Source organism: Oncorhynchus clarkii, chromosome 12, assembly GCF_045791955.1.
Source record: "Oncorhynchus clarkii lewisi isolate Uvic-CL-2024 chromosome 12, UVic_Ocla_1.0, whole genome shotgun sequence".
Lineage (NCBI taxonomy): Eukaryota > Metazoa > Chordata > Actinopteri > Salmoniformes > Salmonidae > Oncorhynchus > Oncorhynchus clarkii.
In genome coordinates, this window is record NC_092158.1 from 20,325,546 (window position 1) to 20,343,980 (window position 18,435).

Here is an 18,435-nt window from a genome sequence, read left to right on the forward strand (position 1 = left end):
TCATAACCGCCATCGATAAGAGACATTACTGTGCAGCCGTATTCATCGACCTGGCCAAGGCTTTCGGCTCTGTCAATCACAACATTCTTATTGGCAGACACGACAGCCTTGGTTTCTTAAATGATTGCCTCGCCTGGTTTACCAACTACTTCTCTGATACTAGTTCAGTGTGTCAAATCGGAGGGCCTGTTGCCCGGACCTCTGACAGTCTCTATGGGTGTGCCACAGGGTTCAATTCTCGGGCCGACTCTTTTCTGTATAGATCAATGATGTTGCTCTTGCTGCTGGTGATTCTCTGATCCACACCATTCATTATACTTCTGGCCCCTCCTTGGACACAGTGTTAACTAACCTCCAGACGAGCTTCAATGCCATACAACTCTCCTTCCGTGGCCTCCGACTGCTCTTAAACGCAAGTAAAACTAAATGCATGCTTTTCAATCGATCACTGCCCGCCCGTCCAGCATCACTACTTTGGACGGCTCTGACCTAGAATACTTGGGACAACTACAAATACCTGGGTGTCTGGTTAGACTGCAAATTCTTCTTCCAGACTCACATTAAGCATCTCCAATCCAAAATTAAATCTAGAATCGGCTTCCTAAATCGCAACAAAGCATCCTTCACTCATGCTGCCAAACATACCCTCGTAAAACTGACCATCCTACCGATCCTCGACTTGTGATGGCATCTATAAAATAGCCTCCAACACTCTACTCAATGCAGTCTATCACAGCGCCATCTGTTTTGTCACCAAAGCCCCATAAAATATGTTAACACATCCTGTGTTCCTGAAATATGTGCCATGTTTGTCTTATGAATAAGACTGCATTAGTCACTAGTGACAAATACTTGATTTCACCATGTACATGCATGCTGTGGTTATAGAAGTTTACAATGGCTTCATCTCTTATAAGCCTGCATTATTTTCAGTTATGTGTGTGTGTGTGTGACAATTCAGCAAGTAACAAACTGCATCTGAAAAGCATTGTCCACTTATGTCGGTTTGATTGAAACCATTTGCTTCGATATGGAATATTAGATTTAACATTTTACATGAGCAGTAGGGAATTTCCAAATACACTCCTGAAGTAATGAAGCGTGAGACTTTGTTTTGGTAAGAATGGTTCCATTTTATTTACATTTACTCCCGTGCCATGAGTTTCTGCTTCTTCAGCTTCTTCTGAGAAACCTGCAGGACAAAGCATGTCAGACCAACATATCCACCATACCAATTCTGATAATAGCCACATACGAACAGAATGAAAAATGTAAATATGTGGTTGCTCAGCCTCGTTCACATTTATTTTCATGGGTAATCCAAAGGTGTCCTAAGAAAGTCATCATTGCAACCATCTCATTCAGGAATGTATAAAAACCATAATGGTAAGGTCTGATAAGACTTCATGATTTATGATGCCAGAAGGACAGTAAACCATTTTGTTCCCATCTGCAGAACGGTTCCTTCTAATGACGCTGATTTTACATGAGAAATGTGGAAGAGTAAATATTATGAAAAAGATACTAAGCAAATTGTGCAAAAGGCTTTGGCGCGTGCGCACCTTTTTCTTAGTGGCGACCTCCTCCTCTGGTTTGGGAACAATCTGCTCCTTCTCTGTGAGGATCATCTCAATGTGGCATGGAGAGCTCATGTAGGGGTTGATGCGACCGTGGGCACGGTATGTGCGTCTGCGCATCTTGGGGGCCTTGTTCACTTGGATGTGCTCGATCACCAGGGAGTCTACATCCAGACCCTGTCCGAATAGAGCAAAGACAAACCAGTCAACAAGTAAATCATCCACTTTGTTGTCAGAAATATACAGTACTTAATGCATACCAAATTAGATTGGTCATACAAGAATCATGACAACTCAATTCCAAGATAATTCCAAGATAATTTTAATGGTTAACGGTCATTGAAATTATGAAGTGTACATTACACAGCTTGAACACAAATAAAACAAATCCCAAACATGCAGACTTTGCTACAAGTTTGATAGCATCATACTTTCACCCATCTTTACAGGAATTGCCAAAGACTTCACAATACGATATCATCACTATACTTTAGGTGCCGATGCAACATGTATTGCGATTCTATATGAATTAAGATTCAATAGTGATTTTATTGAGATTCCATGGCCCAAACACATTGCTCACCATGTCTACAGCAGAGGGACAAGAGAAAGCCATGAAAAAAGTAATACTCTCCACTACAGGCATGGCACAATAAATCTCAGGTCTAGCAAATAACTCAACCTTACCTTTAGCTCAGCGTTGCTCTCAGCGTTCTTCAGCATGTGGAGAAGGAACTCCGCACTCTTCTTGGGCCAGCGTCCCTGTGTCCAGTCAAACTGCTTGGCCTGCAGAAGAAAGGTTTTCAGTTGTGCATACCAGACTGGGCCAGATTAAGTGACCCCATTTCTGGTCCACATTGGGACAGATTAATGTAGGCATAAATGCAAATGTGTGGTTGCTCAGCCTCATTCATGTTTCTTTTCATGGGTAATCCAAAGGTGTCCTAAGAAAGTCATCACTGCAACCATTTCATTCAGGCACGCATTTAAAAAACATACAAGTACAAGGTCTGACACCTTTTCACAATTTCTGATGCCAGAAATATTGTAAGGCATTTTGTACCAGTCTCAAACGCACATTTAAAAAAGGCAATTTAACTTAAAATCCCACTGATTTTAAATGGGAAATACAGGAAAGAGTTAACACTCTCATAAAGATACCAAGCAGTCTCCCCTAAAGCCATTTCAATAGAGGCTAGGTCAACTATAATTGAAGCTCACCTGGGCACACCTGCCAACACCCCCATTGTAGCGGCGGAAGGGAACACACTGATGCTTGATGGTAACATCCTTCAGGTACTTGGTGGCCTTGCGGATGTGCATGCCTTTGATGGCCTGAGCTGTCTCACGGGTGTTCTGATGGAGAAAATGTTTTTAAAAATCAATAGTAGCCTTACATATATAAATAACATTTGGTCCAAAAGGCATGGATGCAAAATTGCTCAGTTATTTGTTAGATATTGTCACATTTGATTCCAAAGGTCTCCAATGTTATCATCATAGCAAAGCACCACACCTAAATCTGTACTCATTTACGTCTACCAATAAATACAAATTACCACCAAACGTAACTACCACATTGATAGAACTACAGTAGACAACCAGACAGAAATCAACTTCGTGTCACTCAGTTAGAAAAGACAACGCCTTACCTTGAAGTGAACCCGGAGATTAGAGCCCCTCGACTTGCATGCTGTGGGGGGGATCCAGCAATTAGTGAGGTCACAAAACAAGTATGGTGATTAAACAATGGTAAGTTTACGAACATGCGGTTGCTCAGCCTCATTCATATTTATTTTCATGGGTAATCCAAAGGTGTCCTAAGAAAGTCATCATTACAACCACTGCATATGGGTACGTTTGACTTAATATCATGGGTAATTGCAAGGTCCGTTAAGACTTAACCATGCACGCTGCCAGAGGATAGTACCTAGCTAGCATTAGCGACCTAGCCAATGAATGAAGCCAGGGAGACAATCACCGCCCGGTAGATACTCACACTTAGTCGGGTTCTCGGGGTCGAGCGAATAGCGGACCATTTTCAGAGATCTGCAAAAGATAACATGTTTGTTAGTTTGTAACAGACCGGTGCCCTAATCGGCGAACGTGTCAGTGGGTTGTTTGAGAAAACAAGTCCGACATACTGGAGGATGCGCTACGTGTTACTTAGCTAACGTTAGTATAACTAGAACGTTTCTGCTTTAGTTACAACCAAATACGAAGAAATCACATAACTACATCAATACGACAATGCATTTTTTTATACGGATTCAGTCGTAGGACGTTTTCTTGTTGGTAGCAAAGGTAACCCGTAAACTGTAAACCGGCGTGCTACATGGGGCCAAGGAAATCCCCAATATTACAATATTTTCTTGAAAAGATACAAGCATGAACGCCAACATTTCTTGGTAGTAGTTGGAATACATGTAAATTAAACATTTAAAGAGTCGGGATGCCGTAGATATTGAAGAGATTAGATGGATTTTCGGACCCATTTGTATATCTGTTCACTTACTTTCTCAGGCCGCGGAAGGGAAGAGGTAGAAAAGAGCATTCTGGGAGTAGAAGTCGTGAATGTCTTCTCGCGAGATTTTATGGAATTTTAACGGTTATTTGGTGTAATTTCTGACAAGCATTTATTCCAATGAAAATAACAATATTAATACTTATTGATGACACACATTTCTCTAACTACCTTCATATGTGTCATATAACATCATACATCCTTATGTGCTTGTACTGTTGTTTTGGGGACCACTCATCTCCACCACAAATTATATGGTGTGCTGCAGGTCTTATCACTAAAATGCAGGGGCTAATCATTCAAATGTTTGTCAGCTAAAAGAGTCTCTCATTTCCTGGTGCTGCTACCTGGGCAAATATTCAACATGGTACCACCTGTGACATCACTGATCTACAAAAGAGCTTCTTGTTATCAGAGAACTAATGCAGATTGTCAGATAGATCCATGATCATGTTTTTTTCTGGACTGTCGATCACTTATATGGTATTTATTGGTAGACATGGAGGGCTTCTTTAACGCAAATATCTATCAAGTTTTAACAAATTATATTGTAAATATATAAACAGGCTTTTTTACATTTCTACTATTTTCTACATTGTAGAATAATAGTGAAGACATCAAAACTATGAGATAACACATATAGAATCATGTAGTAACCAAAAAGTGTTCATTTAAAATATATTTTAAATTTGAGATTCTTCAAAGTAGCCACCCTTTGCCTTGATGACAGCCTTGCACACTCATGGCATTCTTTCAACCAGCTTCATGAGGTAGTCACCTAGAATGGATTTCAATTAACAGGTGTGCCTTGTTAAAAGTTAATTTCTGGAATTTCTTTCCTTCTTGATGCATTTGAGCCAATCAATTGTGTTGTGACAAGGTAGGGGTGGTATACAAAAGATAGCCCTATTTTGTAAAAGACCAAGTCCATATTATGTCAAAAAACAGCTCAAATAAGCAAAGAGAAACGACAGTCCATCATTACTTTAGGACATGAAGGTCAGTCAATCCGGAACATTCCAATAACTTTGAAAGTTTCTTCAAGTGCAGTCGCAAAAACCATCAAGCGCTATGATGAAACTGGCTCTCATGAGGACCGCCACAGCAAAGAAAGACCCAGAGTCATTAGAGTTACCAGAAATTGTAGCCCAAATAAATGCTTCACAGAGTTCAAGTAATATACACATCTCAACATAAACTGTCCAGAGGTGACTGCATGAATCAGGACGTCATGGTTAATTGCTGCAAAGAAACCACTACCAAAGGACACTGATAAGAAGAAGAAACTTGCTTTTGGCCATTGGACATTAGACCAGTGGAAATCTGTCCTTTGGTCTGATGAGTCCAAATGTGAGATTTTTGGTTCCAACCGCTGTGTCTTTGCGAGATGCAGAGTAGGTGAACGGATGATCTCCGGCTGTGTGGTTCCCACTGTGAAGCATGGAGGAGGAGGTGTGGGGGTGCTTTGGTGGTGACACCATTTGTAATTTATTTAGAATTCAAGGCACACTTAACCAGCATGGCTACCACAACATTCTGCAGTGATACGCCATCCCATCTGGTTTGTGCTTAGTGGGACTATCATTTGTTTTTCAACAGAACAATAACCCAACGCACCTCCAGGCTGTGTAAGGGCTATTTGACCAAGAAGGAGAGTGATGGAGTGCTGCATCAGATGACCTGGCCTCCACAATCACCCAACCTCAACCCAACTGAGATGGTTTGGGATGAGTTGGACCGCAGAGTGAAGGAAAAGCAGCCAACAAGTGCTCAGCATATGTGGGAACTCCTTCAAGACTGTTGGAAAAGCATTCCATGTGAAGCTAGTGTGCAAATCTGTCATCAAGGCAAAGGGTGGCTACTTTGAATAATCTCAAATATAAATATATTTGGATTTGTTTAACACTGTTTTGGTTACTACTGTCACACCCTGATCTGTCTCACCTGTCCTTGTACTTGTCTCCACCCCCCTCTAGGTGTCGCCCATCTTCCCCATTATCCCCTGTGTATTTATACCTGTGTTTTCTGTCTGTCTGTGCCAGTTTGTCTTGTTTGCCAAGTCAACCAGTGTTTTTCTCCTAGCGCCTGTTTCTCCCAGTCCCTGTTCTTCTCATCCTCCTGGTTCTGACCCTTGCCTGTCCTGACTCTGTGCCCGCCTGCCTGACCATTCTGCCTGCCTCTGACCTCGAGTCTGCCTGACCTGGTGGGTCAGTGTCCAAAACTGTACAGGGCGGCAGGCAGACTCGAGGTCAGGATTAGGCAGAATAGTCTAAAATAAATATCAGAGTTCAAACCATCTGCCTCCCGTGTCTGCATCTGGGTCTCTCCTTGTGTCGTTATAACTACATGATTCCATATGTGTTAATTCATAGTTTAATGTCTTCACTATTGTTCTGCAATGTTTAAAATAGTACAAATAAAGAAACCCTTGAATGAGTAGGTGTGTACAAACTTTTGACTGGTACTGTATATATGTATTTTTTGGTCACGTGCACAAGTACAGTGAAATGCCTTTCATGCAAGCTCCAAACCCAACAATCAATATCAATGAAGCACTAAAACTAATATACGGTAGAACAAAAACAAACAAGAAATTGAAATCAGAAGAACATGAGAATGTAAGAAGCTTTATACAGGGTCAGTTCAAATACCATATTTACCATGTGGAGGGATAGAAGTAGATACTGTATGTACAGTATGTTGGTAAGGTGACTAGGCATCAGGATATACAGTGCCTTCAGAGACTATTCACACCCCTTGACTTTTTCCACATTTGGTTGTGTCTGAATGTATGATTGATTAAATTTAGATTTGGTGTCACTGGCCTGCACACAATATGCCAATATAGAAGTGTTTTTAGAAATGTTTACAAATTAATAAAAAATTAAAAGCTGAAATGTGCTGAGTCAATAAGTATTCAACCCCTTTGTTATGGCAAGCCTAAATAAGTTCAGGAGTAAACATTTGCTTAACAAGTCACAATAGGTTGCATGGACACACTCTGTGTGCAATAATAGTGGTTCATATTATTTTGAATGACTACCTCATCTCTGTAACCCACACATACACTTATCTGTAAGGTTCCTCAATCAAGCAGTACATTTCAAACACAGATTCAACCACAAAGACCAGGGTGATTTTCCAATGCCTTGCAAAGAAAGGCACCTATTGGTAGATGAAAAAACACAACAAAACATACATTGAATATCCCTTTGGGCATGGTGAAGTTATTAATTAGACTTTGGATTGTGTATCAATACACCCAGTCACTACAAAGATACAAGTGTCCATAACTCAGTTGCCGGAGAGGAAGGAAACCACGCATGGATTTCACCATGAGGCCAACGGTGACTTTTAAATTGTTATAGAGTTTAATGGCTGTGATAGGAGAAAACTGAGGATGGATCAAAACATTGTAGTTACTCCACAAAACAAACCTAAATGACAAGAGTGAAAAGAAGGAAGCCTGTACAGAGTAAAAATATTCCAAAACATGCATCCAGTTTTCAATAAGGCACTAAAGTAAAACTGCAAAAAATGTGGCAAAGAAATTAACTTAATGTCCTGAATACAAAGTGTTATGTTTGGGGCAAATCCAACACAACACCTCACTGAATACCGCTCTTCATATTTTCAAGCATGGTGGTGGCTGCATCATGTTATGGGTATGCTTGTCATCGACACCAACTTTTTTTAAAGGATTAAAATAAACAAAATAGAGCTCAGCATATCCAAAATCCTAGAGGAAGACCTGGTTCAGTGTGCTTTCCAACAGACATTGGAAAGTTGAAAAACATTGCCTGGTACGACGAATAACGATTCCTGTTGTGTCATGCTGATGGCAGTCAGGCTGTTCTGGTGGCAAAGGAGGGTCCGACCCGGTACTAGATGGGTGTACATAATAAACTTACCACTGAGTGTATATCCTGATACCTTGTCACTTTACCCCTGCCTACATGTACATATCTACCTCAACTACCACATATCCCTGCACATTGACATGGTATTGGTACTACTTGTATATACTATAGCTTCATTCTTGTGTGTTTTGTTTCTCATGCATTTTTATTTGAATTTTATTTAACTCTGCGTCGTTGGGAAAGAGCTTGTAAGTAAGCATTTCACTGTAAGGTCTACACCTGTTTTATTCGGCACATGTGACAAATACAAATTGATTTAATTTAATGTGTAGTTGGCAGAACCAGAGTAAGAACTTCCATTCAAATACAGAGGGTAGAGAAACTAGACTCTCGACTCTTATCAATATGTAAAATGTGTGACATTTTTTTTAGAAATGTTATTGGTTGTGATCCTCAATGTCAAGATATATAAACAGTCATCGAGCAGTATCAAAATATTATTCCCATAAAGGTCGTAGAGCCATCATATCTACAGTAGTAGCACAGATAGAACAATGGGACACATATTTCACCAGATGTATAAATGTGAAGCATCAGCTTGACGTTACCACGGAGGAAGCCCAGTTGGCTGGCAGTAGGAGAAGATGGAACGAGATGGATTTTGGCCGAAATTCTGCTAATTTTCTCATCGATTAAACATTTAATTTCAATACAGTTTTCTGTTTCCAAAACTAGAATCTCTGACGAAAGTTTCAAAAAATGTTGTTGTTTAGGAAGGAAAAGGCTAATTGAATTATTGCACACGCGCAATTCACAGAGTATGCCTTCCCTAACAGACAGGCTGTGGTCAATCTTGGTTTAGTTATAAAAATCTTTGGTAGTAGTGTGTAAAAGAAGTAGAAATGAAAAAGACCGGGCCTCCCAGGTGGCGCAGTGGTCTAAGGCACTGCATCGCAATGCTAGCTGTGCCACTAGAGATTCTTGGTAGCCGGCCGCGACCGGGAGGTCCATGGCCCAGCGTCGTCCGGGTTAGGGAGGGTTTGGCCGGCAGGGATATCCTTGTCTCGAGTGGCGGGCCGGTCGCCAGGTGTACAGTGTTTCCTCCAACATATTGGTGCGGCTGGCTTGCGGGTTGGATGTGCATTGTGTCAAAAAGAAGTGCGGCTAGGTTGGGTTGTGTTTCGGAGGACGCATGGCTCGACCTTCGCCTCTCCCGAGTCCGCACGGGAGTTGCAGCGATGAGAAAAGACTAACTACTACCAATTGGATACCACGAAATTGGGGACAAAAAAGGTGAAATGAAAAAGACACAACAATATGGTAATATGAAAACCAGTAGTTAGCATACTTGTATGTTGTGCTTTATATGTTGTGTTGGGAGATGGTTTGACCAGCCACATATAAAATGGTATGTACACTCTCACATTGGCCAAGACAGCCATGCACAACGTCGCACTGTAAATAATGTTGAGTGGTGACAACTTGTGTTGATGTACAAAAATACATATATTACACACAAAAGGTGTATTAACTTGTTTCTTCCATGTTTTAAACATATTGCAGTATCTCCCCATAGCAGTGAAAAAACATATTGAAATAAATTCCTCTTCCAACATGACCACAAAGTCTTTTGAAGACTTAAAACTCAACACCTACAGAGGTCTTCTTTTTCTGTTTCCTTTAGAGAACATTATTATATTTTATTTACATACAATGATAATTTTTGAACAAGTCTAATGAGAAACTGAGTACCTTTCTTACTGAAGTTGAAATGGCATATCACATATACATCACACCATGGTTTGATCAGGATATGTTAAAATGAAATATCTTTTCAAATCCAGCTGAACTGGAATTTCCTTGGCATAAAGGCAGTCCCCTGATCTTACATAATACACTCAACAAAAATATAAAACACATTTTCCATCTACACAAAAAGCTTATTTCTCTCACATTTTGTGCACAAATTTGTTTACATCCCTGTTAGTGAGCATTTCTCCTTTGCCAAGATAATCCATCCACCTGACAGGAGTGGCATATCAAGAAGCTGATTAAACAACATGATCATTACACAGGTGCATCTTGTGCTGGGGACAATAAAAGGCCACTCTGAAATGTACAGTTTTGTCACAAAACACAATGTCACAGATGTCTCAAGTTGAGGGAGAATGCAATTTGCATGCTGACTGCAGGAATATCCCACCAGATACTGACTGGTTTGAAGATCCATGGCCTTATTATTTTTTAAAGTTCTGTGATGCATATTTGTATTCCCAGTCATTTGAAATCCATAGATTAGAGCCCAATTCATTTATTTCAATTGACTGATTTCCTTATATGAACTGTAACTAAGTAAAATATTTGAAATTGGTGCATGTTGCATTTATATTTTTGTTCAGTATGTCTGTCATAATATGTAAGACCCCGCATTTACTTCATATGATACAGCTGTCCATTCCAAAGGCTAAAGCAAAGAATAAGGTCTGTACGTGGGTAATGTGTGTTCAGGAGTATGTGGTTCATGTATTTGGCTATACAAGACAGTATTTGGTTTACAAACAGCATGATAGCGTAGGAGGTTCAGTCAGTTCTCTTTCCTACGTTCATCAATCACAACCTTGACATGTGGACAGGATAAGCAGCATTACTGGAAGTTAGAATGGGTTGCAGTCCAGCCAAGAGGTTTCCAACATTTCATGACACCACTAAGTAGTAAAGAGAGAAACCAGTCCAAGTCTTTGCCCACTCATCTCTCTTGTTGTTGAATTGATAGCATGGATAGGTTGATTTCCTGTGTTTCGTCTTGAGTAGGTTGTAGGCAGAGGTTTGGTAGAGTTTTGGAGGGCAGTAGAGAGTAGGACAGTTGGAAAAGACACTGCTTGTTGATGGCTTGTATGGGTCTTAAAAACAACCCAGGTTTGCTTTCAGCCAAAGTCCTTTAATACCGTCTTTGTCACCATGGTGAGGCATGTAGTAACAGCTGGACAACCTAAAAAAATTAAGGGAAAAAAAGACTATTAGACACTCTTATAATTAGATAGTCTGTCAATTGCATTTAAACAGTAAATAGAAGGCTCTAAGCATCCAACCCTCTAGTTACCAACCTATGACCCTTTTGAGGCCAATCCTGCATTAATATTTCAGGATACTTACAGTTATCTGCTCTGCTCCATCCAGCTGACAGTGCATATATCTGTGACCTTGCATGGCTATGTGTCCAGACAGGCTGCTGCCTGGGTAGGTTGAGGAGATTCAGAGGGAGATCTGGGGTGTGGTGTTTAGACTTAGGAGTTGGCTAGAGAGGCAGGCAGCATGAGGGTACAGTCAGACAGGACAGGACAGTAGAGGCTAGGCAGAAGGGCTCATTTGAGACAGGGGCTGACCACGGTGGGCGTAGGGGGGTAAACCAGTGCCACGTTGACCCGCTCCAAACCGTTCTTTGGGCAGATGATCTCAGTCAGCCCCTCGGGGCGCGGCTGGCTTAGCAGCTCACCTGAGAGAGCGAGAGGGGTGGTAGAGAAGAGGGTGAGTTAGTTTATACAGTTGAGGTCGGAAGTTTACATACACCTTAGCCAAATATGTTTTTCACAATTCCTGACATTTAATCCTAGTAAAAATTCCCTGTCTTAGGTCAGTTAGTATTGCCACTTTATTTTAAGAATGTGAAATGTCAGAATAATAGTAGAGAACGATTTCAGCTTTTATTTCTTTCATCACATTCCCAGTGGGTCTGAAGTTTACATGCACTCAATTAGTATTTGGTAGTATTGTCTTTAAATTGTTTAACTTGGGTCAAACGTTTCAGGTAGCCTTCCACAAGCTTCCCACAATAAGTTGGGTGAATTTTGGCCCATTCCTCCTGACAGAGCTGGAGGAAAGGAGTCAGATTTGTAGGCCTCCTTGCTCGCACACGCCTTTTCAGTTCTACCAACACATTTTCTATGGGATTGAGGTCAGGGCTTTGTGATGTCCACTCCAATGCCTTGACTTTGTTGTCCTTAAAAGTATGCTTGGGGTCATTGTCCATTTGGAAGACCCATTCGCGGCCAAGCTTTAACTTCCTGACTGATGTCTTGAGATGTTGCTTCAATATATCCACATAAATTTCCTCCTCATGATGCAATCTATTTTGTGGAGTGCACCAGTCCCTCCTGCAGCAAAGCACCCCCACAACATGATGCTGACACCCCGTGCTTCACAGCTGAGATGGTATTCTTCGGCTTGCAAGCCTCCCCCTTTTTCCTCCAAACATAATGATGGTCATTATGGCCAAACAGTTTTATTTTTGTTTCATCAGACCAGAGGACATTTCTCCAAAAAGTACGATCTTTGTCCACATGTGCAGTTGCAAACCGTAGTCTGGCTTTTTTTATGGCGGTTTTGGAGCAGTGGCTTCTTCCTTGCTGAGCAGCCTTTCAGATTATGTCCACATAGGACTCGTTTTACTGTGGATATAGATACTTTTGTACCCGTTTCCTCCAGCATCTTCACAAGGTCCTTTGCTGTTGTTCTGGGATTGATTTCCAATTTTCGCACCAAAGTACGTTCATCTCTAGGAGAAAGAATGTGCCTCCTTCCTGAGCGGTATGATGGCTGCGAGGTCCCATGGTGTTTATACTTGCGTACTATTGTTTGTACAGATGAACTTGGTACTTTCAGACGTTTGGAAATTGCACCCAAGGATGAACCAGACTTGTGGAGGTCTACAATTCTTTTTCCTGAGGTCTTGGCTGATTTATTTTGATTTTCCCATGATGTCAAGCAAAGAGGCACTGAGCTTGAAGGTAGGCCTTGAAATACATCCACAGGTACACCTCCAATTGACTCAAATGATGTCAATTAGCCTATCAGAAGCTTCTAAAGCCATGACATAATTTTCTGGAATTTTCCAAGCTGTTTAAAGGCACAGTCAACTTAGTGTATGTAAACTTCTGACCCCACTGGAATTGTGATACAGTGAATTATAAGTGAAATAATCTGTCTGTAAACACTGTTGGAAAAATTACTTGTGTCATGCACAAAGTAGATGACTTGCCAAAACTATAGTTTGTTAACAAGAAATTTGTGGAGTGGTTGAAAAACAAGTTTTAATGACTCCAACCTAAGTGTATGTAAACTTCCGACTTCAACTGTATATAATACTTAATTATCTAATTGACTGAGAGATTATTTATCCAGTGATAACAGGATATGGTGGATTTTGTACAGGAGCCCAAGTCAATGTTTTGCCAAGATTGAAAGAGATTTGATCTGTAAAAAAACAACAGTTCTTTATTTGTTCCCTAGATGGCGATTTGACTTCATTACCACTGATTTCCAGAGCCCACTACAGAGCAAAATGAGCACAGTAACCACATGTTAAATTCCCTAGAGACCACTGGAGTGGAGGACTCCATCATCAGGCTTAATAACTGCAGATCAACTCATATTGAAAGGGTTTGTCATCATCAGCAAAATCACAAGGCACTGGCAGGTTGTTGGGAAATGTGTAAGTGAGAGAAAGAGCCTGTATGTGTGTGTTTAGCAGGTGTAAAAAAAATGCAATAATAATAAGCAGACGCTGATCCCTTTAAGCATGGTAAAGTTATTAATTAGGCCTTGGATGGTGTATCAATACACCCAGTCACTACAAAGATACCACCATCCTTCCTAACTCAGTTTCTGGAGAGGAAGGAAACTGCTCAGGAATTTCACCATGAGGCCAACGGTGATTTTAAAACAGTTAGAGTTTAATAGTTGTGATATGAGAAAAATGAGAATGGATCAACAACAGTGTAGTTACTCCACAATACTAACCTAAATGACAGAATGAAAAAAAGGTCTGTACAGAATACAAATATTCCAAAACATGCATCCTGTTTGAAACAAGTAATACTGCAAAAAGTGTGGCAAAGAAATGTACTGTTTGTCCAGAACACAAAGCTGTTTGGGGCAAATCCAACACATCACTGAGTACGACTCTTCATATTTTCAAGCATAGTTGTGACACATTCTTTTCTGGGTATGCTCATCATTGGCATGGACAAGGGAGTTTTTTCCCCCCTAGTCCTAGGAATACAGCTAAACACAGGCACAATCCTAGAAGAAACCTAGGTTCAGTCTGCTTTCCAACAGACACTGGGAGACACATTCACCTTTCAGCAGGGCAATAACATCAAACACAAGGCCAAATCTACACTGAAGTTGCTTACCAAGATGACATTGAATGTTCCTGAGTGGCGTAGTTACAGTTTTGACTTTAATAGGATTGAACATCTATGGCAAGACTTGAAACATGGTTTCTAGCAATGATCAACAACCACCTTGACAGAACTTAAAGAATTGTATAAAGCCTAGTGGGCAAATATTGTGAAATCCAGGTGTGCAAAGCTCTTAGAGACAGAAAGACTCACATCTGTAATCTTTGCCAAAGGTGGTTCTAACATGTATTGTCCCAGGGAGGTGAATCCTTATCTAATCAAGATATATTTGTGCTTTATTTTGCATTTTTTAATAAATGCTAGAATTTGTCTTCCACTTTGACATTAGAGTATTTTGTGTAGATCGTTGACCAAAAGTTACAATTAAATCCATTTTAATCCCACTTTGTAACACAACAAAATGTGGAAAACGTCACGGGGTGTGAACAATCTCTGAAGGCACTGTAAGTCACATGCTCTGGCCTTCCAATTATGGGAAAAACTAAAACACTAGTCTGTCTCACTAACAGGCTGTAGCCCTACAACCAGCGTGTTAAGTGAATGTCTAGAAAAACATGCCTGGCCTTCATTCCCTATCAAGGACCACTTCATATCTAACAAGCAACATGTCAAACAGGCTTCAGTTGTTGGTACATAGATTTACTCATCTTCTTGATAACTAACAATTATTACCCATACACCTTAAGTAGTTTTGTTTAAATGGAGGGATCTCAGGCATTGACATTCAAATCTAAAAGGCACACTTGCCCATCGGGCTAATTCTGAGTATTTTTTGGTTGCCCGAAGATTATGATCACTTGCCCAAAAATATAAATGTGCTATTTACAGAAATGCCATTATTGCCTGCTTTTCACCTACACATAGGGGAGGAACCAGAAAGATCAGTAATGGAATGCTTTGTATTTTGGCTGTTATCAGTAAAAAAAAATTGAGTAGGCTGAACTTGCCAGATTGCCATAAAATGTCCATCTTTCACTTAAACAATGGGGAGGAACCAGAAAGATCAGTTTAAGGCTACTGGAATTCTTTGCAATTTAGTTGTTTTCACTGTTGGTTTTTTTTCCACTGTGTTTTTTTTGCAACCTTAGAGCAGGCTCAACTTGCGCGACTACTTAGTTCACTTGGTTCACTAGGCAATATGGCAACCCTGACAGACCTATTCCCTTCATTTCAGAACAATAGCAGGACCAGAGCAGGTGCAGCATGACTGAACAGAATAAGGAAAACAGCAAAAACCTAAAACAAACATCCCAATTCCTTCATCCTCTGCTGCATCCTTAATGGAAGGAAACTAGTTCTAAAAGTAGTCCTGAGTGGCACAGCCAGGGTTCCTCCAAACGCTGGCAGCCAGTCCACAACTAACAGGGTATGGAATGTTGTGCAGGAGTTTGTTTGTGATGCTGGGTATTGGTCTGATTGAGGCAGGCAGAAACAATAGGCTGTTACATCATTCGTCACTCAATAACATTACGGTCATCCCGCCTGGCTGCCTCCACCTCTGACAGTAATGCAGTGCAGCACATACTAAAGCTACGCACTGTCTGTACAAACAGTCTGACCACACACTGCTACTATAACCGTCTGGATCATGTACTCACATAGTGTTTTGAAGGCCATGAGAAAACAGTAGTTAAATCCTGTCAGTAATACTATGTCAATACATTCTATCATTATGCAAGGGTTTTATTATAACATCTCTGTTGCATGCTGGAAAGGTAAATCCAATCAATCTTTTATAGAAAGAGAGAGAGAGAAAGACAAAGAGAGAAAGAGACAGGGCACAAAACAGAGCACAAGGAGAGAGAGGGAGAGAACATTGCATGCTACTTTTGCTGTGCAAGCTATACTCCCCTGTACCATGTTCAGAGCTCACATGGTTTTTATGGTTAAGCTATGGGAATGGATTAGGCCTCAATGTTAAACCCTTTTCCTTGGCTAAATACTGCTGCACCCCTCTTGTTATGAGCAAATCATAATTGGCACTAAAAACCTCTGTTAGGCATCTGCCTAGAGAGCTCACTAATATTGTATTGACCCATCACCAGGAGGATCTGGGCTTATCTGCTACAGACACAGATTGACTTGGATTCACTATCTGAAACCTCATATCCTCCAGACCTGCTGGATCAACAAACTGTAGCTCCAGTACGGTCTCATGGGCTGTCTGTGTGACTATGTCTGAGTGTCACCATGCTGTAAAACTAGAACCCTCGTAGCAACCCTATCCAAAAGGTAATGGGGATAGTTAGTTACCAAGGTTGATATTTTCTCTGGTCTTGGTATTTCTAATTAATTTCAAGCGGTGTCCATTTATTTTTCTGTCTTTTGTCCTGGTTCTGAAACAATGGTGTTCACACATATTTTATTTCCTATACTCAACAGCACAATGTACACTGAGTGTACAAAACATCAGGAACACCTTTCTACTATTGCATTGCACCTCCTTTTGCCCTCAGAACAGCCTCAATTTGTCAGGGCATGGACTCTACACAGGGTCTTTCCACAGGAATGCTGGCCCATGTTGACTCCAATGCTTCCCACAGTTGTGTCAAGTTGGCTGGATGTCCTTTGAGTGGTAGACTATTCTTGATACACACAGGAAACTGTTCAGTGTGAAAAACCCAGCAGCGTTGCAGTTCATGACACACTCAAACCTGTGCCGGCCATGGTATTTATTGTCCTGTTAAATAGGTGTGATTTGTACAGCATTTTGATTGTATGTTGCCGTACACTGTAAAACAGTCAATGTATAACATTAGTTTGCTATACAGGACGTCCTGACATGATGTATTAGTGGTTCCTTCCTGAGAATGTTGCTGGCTCCAGACCTCTCTGTGTGGAAATAGGGGGAGGGAGTCTGTTACAGGAAGCAGCACAGATGCTGAATCACACAGCCAGTTATCTCTGCCTCTTCATCTTGGTCAGAGAGAGTCAGACTGAGAACACTAGTCTCACCTTCATCACTGCTGACTGGGTGTCAGCTAGTAATGCAGTATGCAGATGGATAGAGGAATCGGTTACCCTGACATCAGGGACTAGGAATGTGCAATTCATCTCAACTCCCAATTCCCCCTCCTCACTGAAATATCATCAGCAGGCAGGTAGAATAATGAGCCTGTACATTCCTGTGCTACTGCTCTGCCCTGCTGGGCTTGATCTTCTGCCAGGCCCTCCATTTCTGCTCTTTCTCTCTTTAATTCTCCAGAGAGCTCTACCGCTGCCTCCATAAAAGGAAAACTGATATTTCTCCAGAATTGCTATAAAAAAGAGCCTTTTCCCTGTCTCTAAGAAAGTCCCAGTAGGATGCTGAACATGTTTGGAAATCCCTAAGAGTGTCACGCCATGACCTTAGAGATCCTTTTTATTCTCTATTTTAGTTAGGTCAGGGTGTGACTAGGGTGGGTAGTCTAGTTTTTTCATTTCTATGTTGGCCTGGTATGGTTCCCAATCAGAGGCAGCTGTCTATCGGTGTCTCTGATTGGGGATCATTTTTAGGCAGCCTTCTCCCACTGTTTTTTTGTGGGATCTTGTTTTTGTGTGGTGTCTGTGAGCACTCCATTTCTTCCCGTTTCGTTTGTTTCTGTATTGTTTTGGTAAGTTTCTATAATTAAACATGTGGAACTCTACGCACGCTGCGCCTTGGTCCATTTATTCTAACAACGAGCGTGACAGAGTTTAGCTGAGAACGTCCACGTCTGATCCTTTCACAATGGACTCCAGAGGCATCAGTCCCTTCCCTTCCACTTCTCCTTCTTTTGTTTCCTGACATTAGCAGCATGGTCAGAGAGGGAGGGGGCAAAGAGGGTTTGGGGGTTGGAGGAGGGTGCTCATTTCAAAGAAGGCTATTGACAATGATCGATGACAATACACACAAAGAGATGGGTGGAGAAGAGGGACATGTTTCTGTGGGTGTCTGGCTCCATTACTTTCACATGTCTTTCACTGTACAGGTTGTTTCTGTAGGAAGATCAGATGTGTCACTTATGGTCAGCCCGTATCTCTGCAAAGGGAATGACTCCCAGCATCCAATCAACAGACTGATTTTACAGGCCTTGTACCGCCTCCTCCATTCCTTCACAACGTCATCATTTTCCCAAGTTCCAATCAACATTGTCTGATTTTACACATTCATTTCCTCTTACTCATCTCATCCATAGGTTACATCATTATCATTATCCCTCTTTCCACACTTCTTTTCACAGCTGCACTTCTCTCCCCAATGGTAGTTGAGAACTCAAAATCACACTAGGGTTTGAAGGAGCTCTTGATAAGCT

The 18,435-nt window shown here is 41.1% G+C and overlaps 2 protein-coding genes and 3 non-coding genes across 5 annotated transcripts in view; all 5 read right to left on the reverse strand.

Annotated features, from left to right (window-relative positions):
- Window positions 1-1,108: 1,108 nt before the first annotated feature.
- On the reverse strand, window positions 1,109-4,113 carry LOC139421910 (large ribosomal subunit protein uL22). The gene is made up of 7 exons (XM_071173044.1): window positions 4,093-4,113; window positions 3,577-3,626; window positions 3,230-3,270; window positions 2,799-2,933; window positions 2,265-2,363; window positions 1,563-1,754; window positions 1,109-1,192 (listed from the first exon to the last, which is right to left on the reverse strand). Exons 2-7 carry the CDS (start codon window positions 3,614-3,616, stop codon window positions 1,145-1,147), a joined length of 555 nt encoding a protein of 184 aa, XP_071029145.1. The 5' UTR covers window positions 3,617-3,626; window positions 4,093-4,113; the 3' UTR covers window positions 1,109-1,144.
- Window positions 1,283-1,352, reverse strand: LOC139423282 (small nucleolar RNA SNORD58). Its single transcript, XR_011635833.1, has one exon. It is a non-coding gene; the product is annotated as a small nucleolar RNA SNORD58 (small nucleolar RNA).
- Window positions 2,473-2,542, reverse strand: LOC139423281 (small nucleolar RNA SNORD58). Its single transcript, XR_011635832.1, has one exon. It is a non-coding gene; the product is annotated as a small nucleolar RNA SNORD58 (small nucleolar RNA).
- LOC139423283 (small nucleolar RNA SNORD58) lies at window positions 3,349-3,418 on the reverse strand. The gene has a single exon (XR_011635834.1). It is a non-coding gene; the product is annotated as a small nucleolar RNA SNORD58 (small nucleolar RNA).
- Window positions 4,114-6,701: 2,588 nt separating the features above from the next.
- The window catches only part of LOC139422857 (malignant fibrous histiocytoma-amplified sequence 1 homolog), a 45,486-nt gene continuing 33,752 nt past the window's right edge, over window positions 6,702-18,435 (reverse strand). Inside the window, exons 2-3 of the mRNA XM_071174275.1 lie at window positions 11,115-11,454; window positions 6,702-10,950 (exon numbers count right to left, since the gene is read on the reverse strand). Of these exons, the coding sequence (XP_071030376.1) occupies window positions 11,324-11,454 (131 nt within the window). The 3' untranslated portion in view covers window positions 6,702-10,950; window positions 11,115-11,323. The remainder of the gene's footprint in view (window positions 10,951-11,114; window positions 11,455-18,435) is intronic.

What these genes read in the sequence shown, in the direction of transcription:
- LOC139421910 (XM_071173044.1), bottom strand. Translation starts at nt 3,616, where the DNA reads ATGGTCCGCTATTCGCTCGACCCCGAGAACCCGACTAAGT. An exon ending in CCCCGAGAACCCGACTAAGT is followed by an intron (nt 3,271 to 3,576) that starts GTGAGTATCTAC and finishes TCCCCCCCACAG; the next exon opens with CATGCAAGTCGAGGGGCTCT. An exon ending in ATCTCCGGGTTCACTTCAAG is followed by an intron (nt 2,934 to 3,229) that starts GTAAGGCGTTGT and finishes TTTCTCCATCAG; the next exon opens with AACACCCGTGAGACAGCTCA.